Source organism: Apostichopus japonicus, chromosome 2 (genome assembly GCF_037975245.1).
Source record: "Apostichopus japonicus isolate 1M-3 chromosome 2, ASM3797524v1, whole genome shotgun sequence".
Classification (NCBI taxonomy): Eukaryota; Metazoa; Echinodermata; class Holothuroidea; order Aspidochirotida; family Stichopodidae; genus Apostichopus; species Apostichopus japonicus.
The window spans coordinates 9,214,598-9,227,644 of record NC_092562.1 but is presented as its reverse complement, the minus strand read 5'-3'; the positions used below and the strand labels follow the sequence as shown (position 1 = coordinate 9,227,644).

The window sequence follows — 13,047 nt, the reverse complement described above, 5'->3', positions numbered from 1 at the left end:
AACAGCGGTACACATAAATGGTAGTTTGTCACAGCTTTAATTAAGCAGTCATGTCTTTCAGTTGTCGTAACTATATTGATCATGTCACCCGATACTCATAGCTAGTAAAGTAACTACTGTTCATGTTCCACAACCGTGCATCAGTCACTACTGCGCTGTGTTCGTAACACGGCAACATGTGTTACAGGTGGCACAGTAATTACTGTAGGTTTTTTCTTACTCCAAATTATAAAATTTAAAATTGAATTTTAAAATTATTTTTAAGATTTAAAATAAAAAATATACAAAATTTAAATTTTTTAAATTACTGCAAATTTTCACCTTTCGGACTCGTAGTTCAACGTGTAACAGCTTTGCAGTACTTACTTTGCTACGACTTCCTTTTCTGACTTTGAAAACGAATTTGAAAAAAAAAAACTTTATGAGTATTGCAAGCCGCATGATGTAGGCCTAGCGAAATAAGAAACATCGTAAAAAAGTTCAATCCTAAAATTGCAACTAGTGGTCTTTTACAACATGTGTGGTACTTTTTTGGCGTTATATATAGCTATATACACCAAGCTAAGCAGATATAGTATGATGTGAATTAACTGAGATATTTAACAAAGCCGTGTTTTATAGGTTACCGTATCTAAGAGGGTGTGGAAATGGTTCCTCAGATCTCATGATCTAAAAGCTATGTTGTGAGTACATGATATCAAGCGAAACGAGTCACCGTTTTTTTTTATAGTATTTGTTCATCGAACTATAACTGCACCTTATAACCTTATAGAATATAATAATGTAAAATATGGCTTTAATCCTTCTCGCAACTCACTCTATTGTAATGGAAAGTAATACTGCGGATGTTCTGGCAAATACTCCGTTGCTATTTAATCTCGTTGTGTTCATATATAAAGAAAGATGGTAGCGTGACGTCACTGTTAACATATGTCTAAAAACACATGACCGGCACAAATACCAGTGATTGCGATGTTGTTACGTAATAGATCTTTCGATGGATAGTTGCAGGTCTGTGCCGGTCCACACATTATGTCTTACCAAATCATTTTCTTCACGTAGTAAATGGTTCTATAGAAAACAATTGCTATAGAACACCCTTTTAGATAACTAATTATCAAAACGGTTTTGATAGGGTAAACTTGTTAAAAAAATCTCAGTTAATTCACATTGTATAACCAGCTGCTTAACTTAGTGGAGCTTACGACAAAAGTATCACACACTGTGTTGTAAAGAATTCACACTAAAACGGCGAGGTGAGGAATAGCCGACCTGATTCATGATTGAACTTTTTTAAGATGTTCCTTATTTCACTACATGCAATTCTCAGAAAGTTTTACAAATTGGTAAAGAATTCACACTTTAAACGGCAAGGTGAGGAATAGCCGGCGACCTGCTTCCAGGATTGACATGTTTTACGATGTTCCTTATTCCACTACATGCAATTCTCATAAAGTTTTACAAATTGGTTTACAAAGTCAGAAAAGGTATTCATTCTATATAAACATGATTTTGAGTTGCAATGTATAGCATCACGTTTGATCTTCAGAATAAGTCACCAAAACAGAACTTGCATTGTTCGCTATATAGGTGGTAAAATCCTACAAGTGGAATGGCGACCATGATCAGTCTTATTGGTTTCGACCCTCCGGTGTCCGCATATATAGGCCTATATATTGCTCATATATACAGAACGTAAATTGTATTGTCCGAGGAATGTGTCCGAACACATCTTGGAGATTCACAATATTCAGAACAACCAAGTTCGCATTTTGTTTTGCCCTAGGCCTAAGTCAGTCAGGTTTGTTTTAGAACCCCCTCCCGTCACCTTTGAAATCCTACGCTAACGGTAAACAGCGACGGTCCGTGCAAAGAAGTATTACTCTAAACAATATCTGTGCAGGCACGCACCGATCTGTGACGCACCCCTTCCACTCTGGTCAACCATGATACAGCCAACTATTTTAATCATCTCTGTCATGGTTTAATCTTGTCTTAAATTTTCGTAAACTGGGGGGGGGGGGGTGAAACCTGTGTAGCTCAGTTGAACATGTTCAAAATATACATTATTAGCTTGTATCGTGGATATATGTATTAGTTTAGAAGTCCTTTGTACTGTCCAGTTCTGTTGGCAAATATAGAGCCAGTAGGAATTCAATTTGTAATAATTGATCCCCTCCCCATCCCTCCCCTCCCCCAACCCCTAGAACCCCATGACTCCAGCCTCCATCGTCAGTTGGGTAAATGGTTCAGTCGTAAGGGGGGCGGGGGGGGGGGTATTTATTAGCACAACCTTGTATTTAGAGCCAAATATAGACCTAGTTTATGGTATAAATATATCTGAAAATAACGTCTTAAGTATTATTTCTTCTTGGAAAATGAATCCCCACCCCCCAAAAAACCCCAGACACACCATCTACATGGGAGTCGGCTTCTTTGAGCCATATCGCTCTGATCAAACCCACCTCATTTCTTAGACAAAAAGTCTTTCTTTTGCCTCTTGCCCTTTCACAAGAGATACACCCTCACCTATATCAGTCAGGACAGAGAAGGACTTAAACTTGTCCCATTTTACCCCACCTTTAATATCCACGGCGTAGTGCGTCATGTTTCTGCCCACGCATCCCGGAACTAATACAAGAACTCTACAAAAGAAAGTCACGAAAAGGGCTCCTAAAAACGATATAAAACAAAATTGATTTCTCTGTTTTGTAGTGAAGCCACTCGGGACGGTCATCGTTATTTTTATATACATTGAAAAACAACTTGAGTGAAAAGAAAGTACAAATGAAAGGAAACTAGTTTGAACTTGACGCAATGTTCCGGCTAAGGCTGAATCACTGCTGGAATCATACTGTGCTATACATAGGGATGACGGGAATGCAGGACGCCTCTACCCGGATTAACTTAAAGGGGTACAGCGACGAAGGAAAAGAAAAAGAAACACAGATGCATTGGAAATTTTGTTTGTTGCTCAGTGAAATTGAAGTTAATTATCTTCTTTGACTTTATTACTTTATAAAGTCTGCTAAATAAATGAAAAAAAAGCTCACTTCAATTGATCTCAGTTCATTTTCAACTTAAAAAAAAACTGACAAATTACTTGCACTTGTTTAACGACAAAATGACTTGAAGTCATCAGATGCCCCCCCCCCCCCTCTTCCCTCCCTCCTTACTCTAGTTGAAGATTTCATAGGCTCCTGAAAATTTCCCTGACCAAGAATCAGCCCAAGATTTTGTAACTTATTCTAATAATCATCCGTTCCACATCGATACAGTCAATGAGAACACGAGTGTAAATAAATCTTGTGCAGCAGACCCCTCAGTAGTATACCCTTTGAATTATACGCAACGATATATACGATTTGTATGAGAGCGTGAGTGGGTGTGGGGGGGGGGGGGAGGCTGGGGGTTGTTATTATGTGTGTGGATTGAATCTTGTATATCTTGGGATCTGGCGCTCAGCCTTGGTATCCCCGTCTAAAACGTGCACATTACCTACACTTGTCGAGTAGTTACGAATCCGTTTCATTGTATATTTATTATTGATGTACAGGGTTCGCGTTTTGGCCAAAAACGGTCGTAACTTTTGTGGAGGATTTAATTTTTTGTTACGACGGACTGAAGAAAAGGTGTCGTAACTTTCAAATGTGCTGTCATAACAATCATGACTATCATAAATTGGCTTTTGCATGTTTTGATCATTGATTTTTTACTGAAAAGTCATACTGTAAGACTACTTTTTAAGATAAGGTCATACAGGAATGTACTGGGCACGAAAAACCAAACAACCGAACGACTGATCCGCTCTAAACCCCAGTCACCTTGCATCGAGACAGTGACTGTGTGATCATCGCCAAGTGTGTATCACGATTCCCCTAGCACCAGTTGGGGAACATAATGCTACACATGATGTTAGCCAAAAGGCCGAGAAGCGAGTTTATTCTGAAAAGTCATACTGTAAAATTACAAATGTCTAGTCCTCTCTTTTGACTTTATTCGCATAATAAAGGCTTATTATTACGCTAATGAATAATTAGTCCTCAGTTAATTAACGTTTGGCCACAGTCACCATATGCAGTACAATACAGTTATTGTTAACGCAGTACTGTACATAATTATATCCAGTATACGACGCTGCCATATCACGTGCACGCGCATATTGTTAATAACGTAACAAATATGTGAAACGGACCGGGCGGGTCAGGCTATAATGAACGATATTTAAAAATATTGGCATAGTTATGTTACCGCACCTAGTCTAGCCTAGAAGTAGGAGGGTAACAATATAGACTACAGATGAACTATACTTAAAAATGATATTGAAAAAAGGAAACGGTGGACTGTTCAGTGCAAGAATATAGTTTGTATGTAAATAGGTTTTTAGTGAAGTTTGTGTTTAATATTTGGTCGTATAAATAGGTAACTGCATTCAGTTTTTAAGACGTGTCCTTACCGAAGATCACAACGTAATGATTTGACCAAGAGTCGAACTTACAATTATAGAAGTCCCATCAGGACTCAAGTCCGTTTTCTTCTGGACTCGAACGAGTTTGGACTCGGACTCGGCTCAGCCTCTGGCCTACCTGGACTCAATGACCGAGTCCACGCAATGATTTTTCTTCGGGGGTGGGGTGGGGGGCAAATATGATACAATTGAAATGATATTGTATGTCGTCCAGTTACAGAGTTGTTGACAATTAACAATTCATAATTATGGACGTTAAATATGAATGTAAGAGACTGACTTCGGTCAGCTTGCGGCTTTGATAAGCCTTTGAGGCTTCTTCGCGAGTTCCTGCTTGCAGGAGGATCTAATATACATACATATACATACATACATACATATTCTTGTGTGATTAATTGCTAAAAAGGCTATAGTTCATATACCAGTATGGACCTCAGATACAGTTCCTGAAAGGATCACAACAACTGCTGAAAAAACACCTTCTTTAAAAGGATTTATATATCACCTCTTCATTATTCTTCAGCCACTTTGTATGGTGTCTACAAATAAGGGCGCGTCGTGAAACAGGATCATGTAGACTTCTGCATATGGACAAAGAACTTCATGCGTGTGGCTTGCCAATTACTAAATGGTGACTTAGGCATACTTTTACTGCATGGTTACACTATAAGTTGGAAGAGTTACACCTCCCTGCAAAAAAAAACAAATATAAAGACCTCGTTTTGGTTGAAATATTGGCGTTATAGTTTCTGATTGTTTGGAAGTCTTGTTAAGACCCTAGTATGAACAGCCTAGTGTTCCTTTCTTTTCACAAAGCCGTGATTTCCCCGTATCTTTTTGCTGTACTGCCCAGATAACGCTCGCGGCAACGCTTTCGATTGATATTAGGCCTTCTTGCACATTTCTCCCAAGCTATCGTTTGTATCGTATACAGATCACCGGCCATGTAAAATACGCGTGGGCGAGCACACGCGTGGTAGGCAGAAACGGATTCTGAGGCATGTACAGTTGCACGCGAGAAAAAGAGTATTACAAACGACTTGGCCAAGACTAATAGCATGGAGGTAAAACAGAAACCCTTGTGTTGCCTCTATGTAGTTTCTAGTCAAAAAGTCATCGTGACTTCAGCAGGAATATTCGTTGCAAACAGAAACGATTGATATGTAATCATCTTGAGTCTGCAATTTTATAACGTGGTTGAAATTGCCCTTTTGATAAAAGCAACCTACGAAGATTCCTCTAATTCATTGGTTTTCAACCTTTTTTCGATCACGAGCCCAATTCGTCTTCCGAGCCGTCCTCGCGAGCCCATACCCTACCCTGCAAAGTTATCAACTTCATAAAATCAATTTCACAGCGTTTATTAGTGTATTCTTGACACAAGTGACCCGGGGACTCAATCAGAGCTATGTATGTTCCTCCGTGATCAGATGACAGGTACTGCCCAATTAGAGCCTATCTCAAAGATTTCTTGCAACCCTCAATGGTACACTGGTTTCATAAGAAATGTGTGACCGTAATCACTATCAGAATAATGCAGAAAAATGGAGATGAGCAATGCAATAAAAAAGCAGCAAAACCGTTTGACGTGTGCATATGAGGCCCAGTAGTATTAAAGGAGATATATTTCGAATCGGTGAGGTAATTTCTATTTATTGAAAACAAATTAACAAATAAAGAGAACGTAATAATACTTTGTGTATTGACAATAGAACGGGAGAACTGATAGAATACTTGCTGCGTGCACTGGGAAGAGCTGGGTTCGATTGAGCAAGGCTTCCACACATCATAACCTTGGTAAATACGTAATACGTAGTGTGCAGTGGTTGGTGGGAGTCACCGAATTCTCTTATACTAGTCTTATAGGGTTAGGGTTGAGTAAATTTTACCCGTTGTACAAGGTTTCATCGAAGAGGCTTCATAAGAAACATCATCATGTGCCTTCGCCACCAGCCCCCCAAAATGCCACAATTTTTAATCATTACTGGGGCAATGCTCGCGAGCCCACAAAATCGGCTTCGCGGGCCCAAATGGGCCCGCGAGCCCAAGGTTGAAAACCACTGCTCTAATTCATCAAACAGTTGCCACGACATCGGACAAAGATGTCCCACCGTAGAAAGACCGAAGTGTTGCACAGGTTGAAAGCTTACTGACAGTGTAAAGGGGTGCAGGGAGTTGGTGGGGAAGGGGGAGGGGATGAGTCATATGAGTCACAGTAAATGCTTGTGTTTTCTCAGACATATTCCATTTCAGACCAGAGTTACGTGAGAAATGTTCAAACGAAGTGTATACAGCGACGTAGCCAGGAATTTGAAAGGGGGGAGCACTTTTTGCGATTGATATGGATTTTCAAAGTTGTAGGCACGACTATCTGAGCGGAGCGCCACCATCAGTTGGCGCGGAGCGTACAAGAAATTTTTTTGTTTTACAACCCCCCCCCCCCCCCAGATGGCCGGAAACGGCCCTTCCCGAGTGTTCATTCTGGTTCCCTGGCCTCTTGCTAACTTGAGACACCTCATTCAATATCACTTTTAAACCCAAAAAACAAACGAGTTAAAATAGTACGTAGTTCAATACTACATAATGTATATATTTAAAATTAGCAAGGTACATGTACAGAGTAGTCTTACTTTTCAACTTCTGATAATTGTATATACAAACAGTGGCGTAGGAAGGTACTTTTGAGTGTGGGGCTGAAGACTGATGGCCGGCCTGGGGGAGGGGTCTAAGGGGAGGGGGTGTCCCCCTCCCCCTTTGGAATTTTTTGCATTTCCAGGTAGCTTCAGATGCAATTTGGTGCAATATAGCAGACTTCAACACCCACTCCAGTTTGTAAACTTAATTTTGTATTTTCACCAGGCCTCAGATGCAATTTGGTGCTCCAAATGAGATTTTTTTTCTCATTTGGAAATGAAAAAGGGGTTTTCTGACTTGCGAAGCGGGGGGGGGGGGCGGAATGATACTTCCGCCCCTCCACATTTTTCACTGGGGGGGCTGGGGCCCCCCAGCCCCCCGGTTCCTACGCCCTTGTATACAAAGATAGGCCAGAAATGTCTTTGATACAACTACAGCCAGTACTTGTCTTTGATACAACTGTAGCTAGTAAATGTTTAAGTTAGCCTAATAAGAGAAGGCGAGAGCTATCCGACGATTGCCATCTGATGCAAATTTCTCAACTGTTTTCTCAACTGAAATATTATTTGCGTAAACGGGTTCTTAACTAGATGTTACTACTGACAAGATCGGAATCTAGTCTTTTTCGGCGGGTAGAGTGTTGATTGAAACGACACGCGATAGAAATGACAGCCTAGATGACTGAAGAATAAGTCACCAATAATTTGGCAATATTCTTGCTACGTTCATTTCAATAGTTTTTCCTGTCTAGAATCTTAAACTCGTCCAGCAAGCTTATGGATTGAATTATGGGTGTATTTTAAAAAAAAAAAGTAACTTGCCCAAAAATGTGTAGGCCCGGGCCTGCAGTGCTACATACTGGCTACGCCCCTAATCATATGATATCTTATTATCAGCAGATTTTGTTTCCTGTTTGAATTCTTTTACATGTTCTTATACGTAATATATCAGAAAGACAGACATAGTGCCCTTTTACAATTTTTCCAGTAGGATGATTCTTGTTTATTGTCCAATGTCTGGACTTTAATACATTTGACGAACTTAACTGATGGACAATATAAACTTTCATATTTTGTAATATAGCCAGATATGCAGTGGTCTAAAAAAATATCGTTATCGCAGTGTATTAGCAGTGTAATAATTATTTATGGGAAGTGCGTATCACGATTGCTAGCTTAGCTTCATAACATGCTGTTCGTGCAACAACTTAGGACGAATAAAAGAAAGGATGAGAACGAACGTTGTCGACGTTGTTGTGCATACGGTTCGTGACATAAGGCAATATGTATGTTATTACGCTGTGGCCAACTGTAGGCTTGTAATAGGCTAAATTTAGCTAATTGCATCTGCCAAACTAAGTAAGTAGTTCAATCAGTAGGCGGGAATATTACTACGATTATAATCGAGTTAACGGTGCTGACGAGTATTCAAGATCAAAAGAGCAATGACAAAATACCATGCTAAAAAACGACAGTTTTTAAACATTTTTTTCGAAACTGAAAGGGGGGAGCGGTCGCTCCCCCTGCTCCCCCCTGGCTACGTCCCTGAGTGTACACATATAATAGACTAGATTGTACCCTATATAGACGGTGACATCCCTATGTTCCGACGTCTCTATGTTCCGACGTCTCTATGTTCCGACGTCTCTATGTTCCGACGTCTCTATGTTCCAACGTCTCTATGTTCCGACGTCTCTATGTTCCGCCAATTATTTTTTTTACCAACATTTTTTTTTACCAAAACTTTCTTGGACTAAAATTTTGTTTGGACCAAATTTATTTGGTCCGAAAAATGGGGGCCATCAAATCGAATCCTCCATAAAAAAATTGTGTCCGAAAAAATGTCCCCCTAAAAATTGGGTCCAAAAAATTGAATCCCCCCCCCAAAAAAAAAAAAAAAAATTGGGTCCGAAAAAAATTTGTTAAAAAAAAAATTGTCAGAACATAGAGAGGTCGGAACATAGAGACGTCGGAACATAGGGATGTCACCATAGACATATGTAACTCAATTTGTCGTCAAGCCGTAATTAACCGTGATTAAGATCACTACGATAATATACGATCAGTTATACAAGGAGATCTGTTCAACCTATACGCGATAAATGTTGATGAATAACTATAGAAATTCTCAGGATGTATAACTCTACAAACTAGTATAACTATAGACTGCATAGTTTCTTATGCAAGCAGTACACCGCCAATACCAGTATTGTGACGGTATTGGGACGGGGGGGGGGGGTGTTACGTGGAAGGAGTAATCTAGAGTGCACCCGTCGTTAAAGCAATCACCTGAGGCAAACGAACCCGTATAACGGCATGAGTATAGCAGCAACAGCATGGAACTATCCGGCGAAGCTCTATTTTGAAGTACCGTACTTTATTACAAAAGTCACAACGTAATTTCACCCAAATGCGATGCACTTCGAGCCCGCTCCTAAGTGACATCGGGATTGTGAAAATGTGTAGGCCGTGACGAGGGGTGTGTCAGTGGGCGCATAGTAAACATGGGATACAAAAGAATCATGTATCCTCATTCCCTTAATTTAGTTATAGGTGACATCATTGGCACCGTCCGACCTGGCTCCCCCCCCCCCAAACTCCCCCCAAACTTAGGAAAAGTGGGACATGTAACTTTGAAGTGGGGAGGCCAAACCACATGTTGCTTTAACACTCTCCGACTGAAATTGGAACCTCTGTGCATTCCAGTCTTTGAATGCATGCTTTTGTTTCTTGCTTCAAGTAAACAAAAATTACTTTAAGGGAACCATTTAAGGGCTACTGTTTTGTTTTTAATTACAAGGGGCAAGGAAAGGAAGCAAAGCTTCACTAGTGGCTGCCCCAGCTCTAGCCGTTTAAAAATCGATACCATTTCTTGTTATACGATCGACATTTATGTGTCCCTTTAATGTTGTTTTCGATGCGGGCCTACTTAGATTTAACGTGGGTGTATATAGCCTACTACCAGATAATCACTTCGAAGTTCAAATATTACAAAGTGTTCTAAGAATTTTAATGCAACCCTGGGAATCCACATGTTGGTTCCATTATGACCACCCTTTGTTACACTACTGATCCTAATCTCACATGTCCAGACCTGCACACATGTGCTTTGTGCACCGATACTAGATGTTATAAGTGGTACATATCCGCCAATTAGGGCAGTCGTCGATGTGATACCAAGATGGCAACAAGGCAGCTGAGTCGGTCGTCGGCTGGAGTAATAACACTGTCGTTATTACTCCTTATCGTCGCTCCGCTATCATTAGCGCAAGGTAAGAATTTTGTTTTTTTTTCTCCTTTAGAAATATTTAAGTTTTACGAAGAATGTCTTTGAGATTTAAGTTAACAAAAGTAAAAGATTGAAAGTTGTGTAGCATCGAAAACGTCAGGCCCTCTAACTATTATGAATGAGAGTTTTAATATTCCTCTTTTGATGATACCGTGCATATTCATTTTAATACGCGACGAACCCCTAGAAGCCCAGTCTGGCGCGAAAATGGAGAAGGGAAGGGTGACTTGGTGCGTGAGCACTTTACGAGGGGGAGGGGGGGGGGAGAGATAACTCGACTAAATTACATTATAATTGCCCAAAATTATTTAACTGAGTTTGGACAGCGAAGTGACATTACTTTATAAAGTGTGTTCGCGATGTTGTTTCACCGGTTTCGAGACTATACGGACTGTCTTTGTACCGCGATAGACAAGTGTAAATGGGCGAAGGACACTTTTATCCATCGCTCTAAAAAAAAATTGAAAACAGGATTCGTACACTGTTACTGCATTTCCGTTGAATAGAATGGAGTAACTTTGGTTGCGACTCACCGTATGCCATCCAAAATGGAATCATCTTTTTTCTTTTTTCGTAAGTCAGTCCAATGTTGACGGACCCGTTCGTATTGTACGAACCTCATTTTTGGTTAGTTGCCGTAAGGGGGGGGGGGTTGGGGGTTGGGGGTGGGGGCTGGGCTTCGATCGTCGTTCTTAGGATATGGTTTTCAGACGGGGTATTTCTGCCTTGAAGGAATAGAACCCCTACTACGAGTGTACGCTTACCCCGTGTCTCAACCTCACACATAGTATTAATTATCAAAACTTAGGGTCACTTATTTAGACCTAACTTATATGTATGAATAACAGTGGCGGAGCGTCCATACAGTCAGAGGGGGCGGATGCCCCCTCCCCCCCCCTGACGGACTCAAATGTACTGCTGGCGCCCTTTTAAGCTTTTTACCACTTTTTACTTATTCGCGATTATTTTGACATATTTATTGCGCTCTCAAATACCTATTGACATTTGTCACATTTTGTTGGTGTAATTTTCTGACAAAATGGCGATGACACCTATTTATTCTTCGTTTATCTGCAAATTAGCAAGGCCCGGAAAGAGTCATTTCCGGTGATCTAGGGAGTATCTTTACGTATTTTCTGTACGCTCCGCGCCAACCTGTGGTGGCGCTCCGCTTAGATAGTGTCGAAAGCGCCCCCTACAGACCATTCTCGCCCCCCTGATCACATGACGTCTAAATTCTTCCAGGGGAGGATTCCCCAACCCCATATGTATGAGACAGCTTCAATGACCCTATACTACCCCCCCCCCATTCATTATTAAATCCCTCATTGGCCCTTCCACAAACGATCAGGCCATCACTATATACCTTTATCAGTCAGGTAAATTTTGAATTTGTTATTATTTACCAGCAAAACCTTCCGTTTAGGGCTACCTATGAAAACCTAAATTATAGTCCACACGTACCTCAGAATGTACCATTTCAGTTCTAAATTGTTAATGTTATTTTTCTGGCGGGGGGGGGGCCTAGACCCCCAACAAAATGGCAATTTAATAACATTCAGTACAGTTGATTACAATAAGCTTCGCTGAAATTTAAAATATGAAACTTGGTGTTCTGTGTTGTTAGCATATACTACTTTTTAAGAAAAAGTCGCCCAGGAAAGAACCTGGGCACGAAAACCAAACTTCCGAACGACTGATCCTCTCTCAACCCCAGTCCCCTTGCATTGGGACTGTGACTGTGTGATCATCGTCGGGTGTGCATCACCATTCCCCTCGAAAGGGAACAGATACTACACATGATCTTAGCCAAAAGGCCGAGAAGCGATCTGTTAGCATATCTTGTAGCGATCTGTTAGCATATACTGTATATTGTAGTCATAACTGTGGCCAGTATTTACTGTAATCTTGTCAAGGATAGAACAGACGTCAGTTTAAATGTTTAAAAGTATTGTACACTGAAGCTTAATTGTGATTAAAGATTTAGTACATTTCAGTGATTAGTGCTAAATTACAGTAGCAACAGAGCTTCAACAATTTCCCTCTTGGATTGTAATGCTTTAAATAGAAAAGGTTGCAGTGACTTTGCAAGTGCTCAGGAAAGCATTATCCTTCCCTCCATCGAACCTCCCCCCCCCTTCCGACAGCTTCAGGAAATAGAAGTTAGACAAAAGGCAGGGAATTTAAGTCCTACAAAAAAAGGTGTTATAATTCTCAAAACCCAGACTCACAACATGTTGCTTCGATCTTCTAAAGCATTGTCGTAAGTTCGTAACAATGGATAATAAGGGGTTAATCAACGGTCTAGCGTGCGTTACTCACAGGATTAATTCACGATCGGGGGATAATGCAAGCGATGCACGAGGGCGGAGCCCGAGTGCATCCAGCGATAGCATTAACACCCGGAGTGCATTAATCATGTGAGTAACGCACGCTAGACCGTTGATTAACCCCGTTCATTCATACACTACCATTTGTGTGGGGAAAAAATCATAAAACAAAACATTTTTGGTTACATATAACCAAAGATTTATTAAAGTGATGCCCCGTAATTTTACCGTGCGTTACTCACAGGATTAACCACGGTCAGCTGACCTGAATGGACCAATAGGATTTAGGAATCTTTACTAAGTATGAATGAACACCTATTAAGCCAC

At 40.6% G+C, this 13,047-nt stretch overlaps 1 protein-coding gene and 1 pseudogene across 9 annotated transcripts in view; one reads left to right on the top strand and one right to left on the bottom strand.

The window, feature by feature from the left end:
* The first annotated feature begins 10,213 nt into the window (after positions 1 to 10,213).
* LOC139977051 (uncharacterized) overlaps positions 10,214 to 13,047 on the top strand; it is a 150,335-nt gene continuing 147,501 nt past the window's right edge. For all 9 annotated transcript variants that reach the window (XM_071986097.1, XM_071986037.1, XM_071986089.1 and 6 more), the window contains exon 1: positions 10,214 to 10,373. In XM_071986097.1, the coding sequence (XP_071842198.1) occupies positions 10,283 to 10,373 (91 nt within the window). In that variant the 5' untranslated portion in view covers positions 10,214 to 10,282. The remainder of the gene's footprint in view (positions 10,374 to 13,047) is intronic.
* On the bottom strand, positions 12,143 to 12,219 carry LOC139957791 (U2 spliceosomal RNA; annotated as a pseudogene).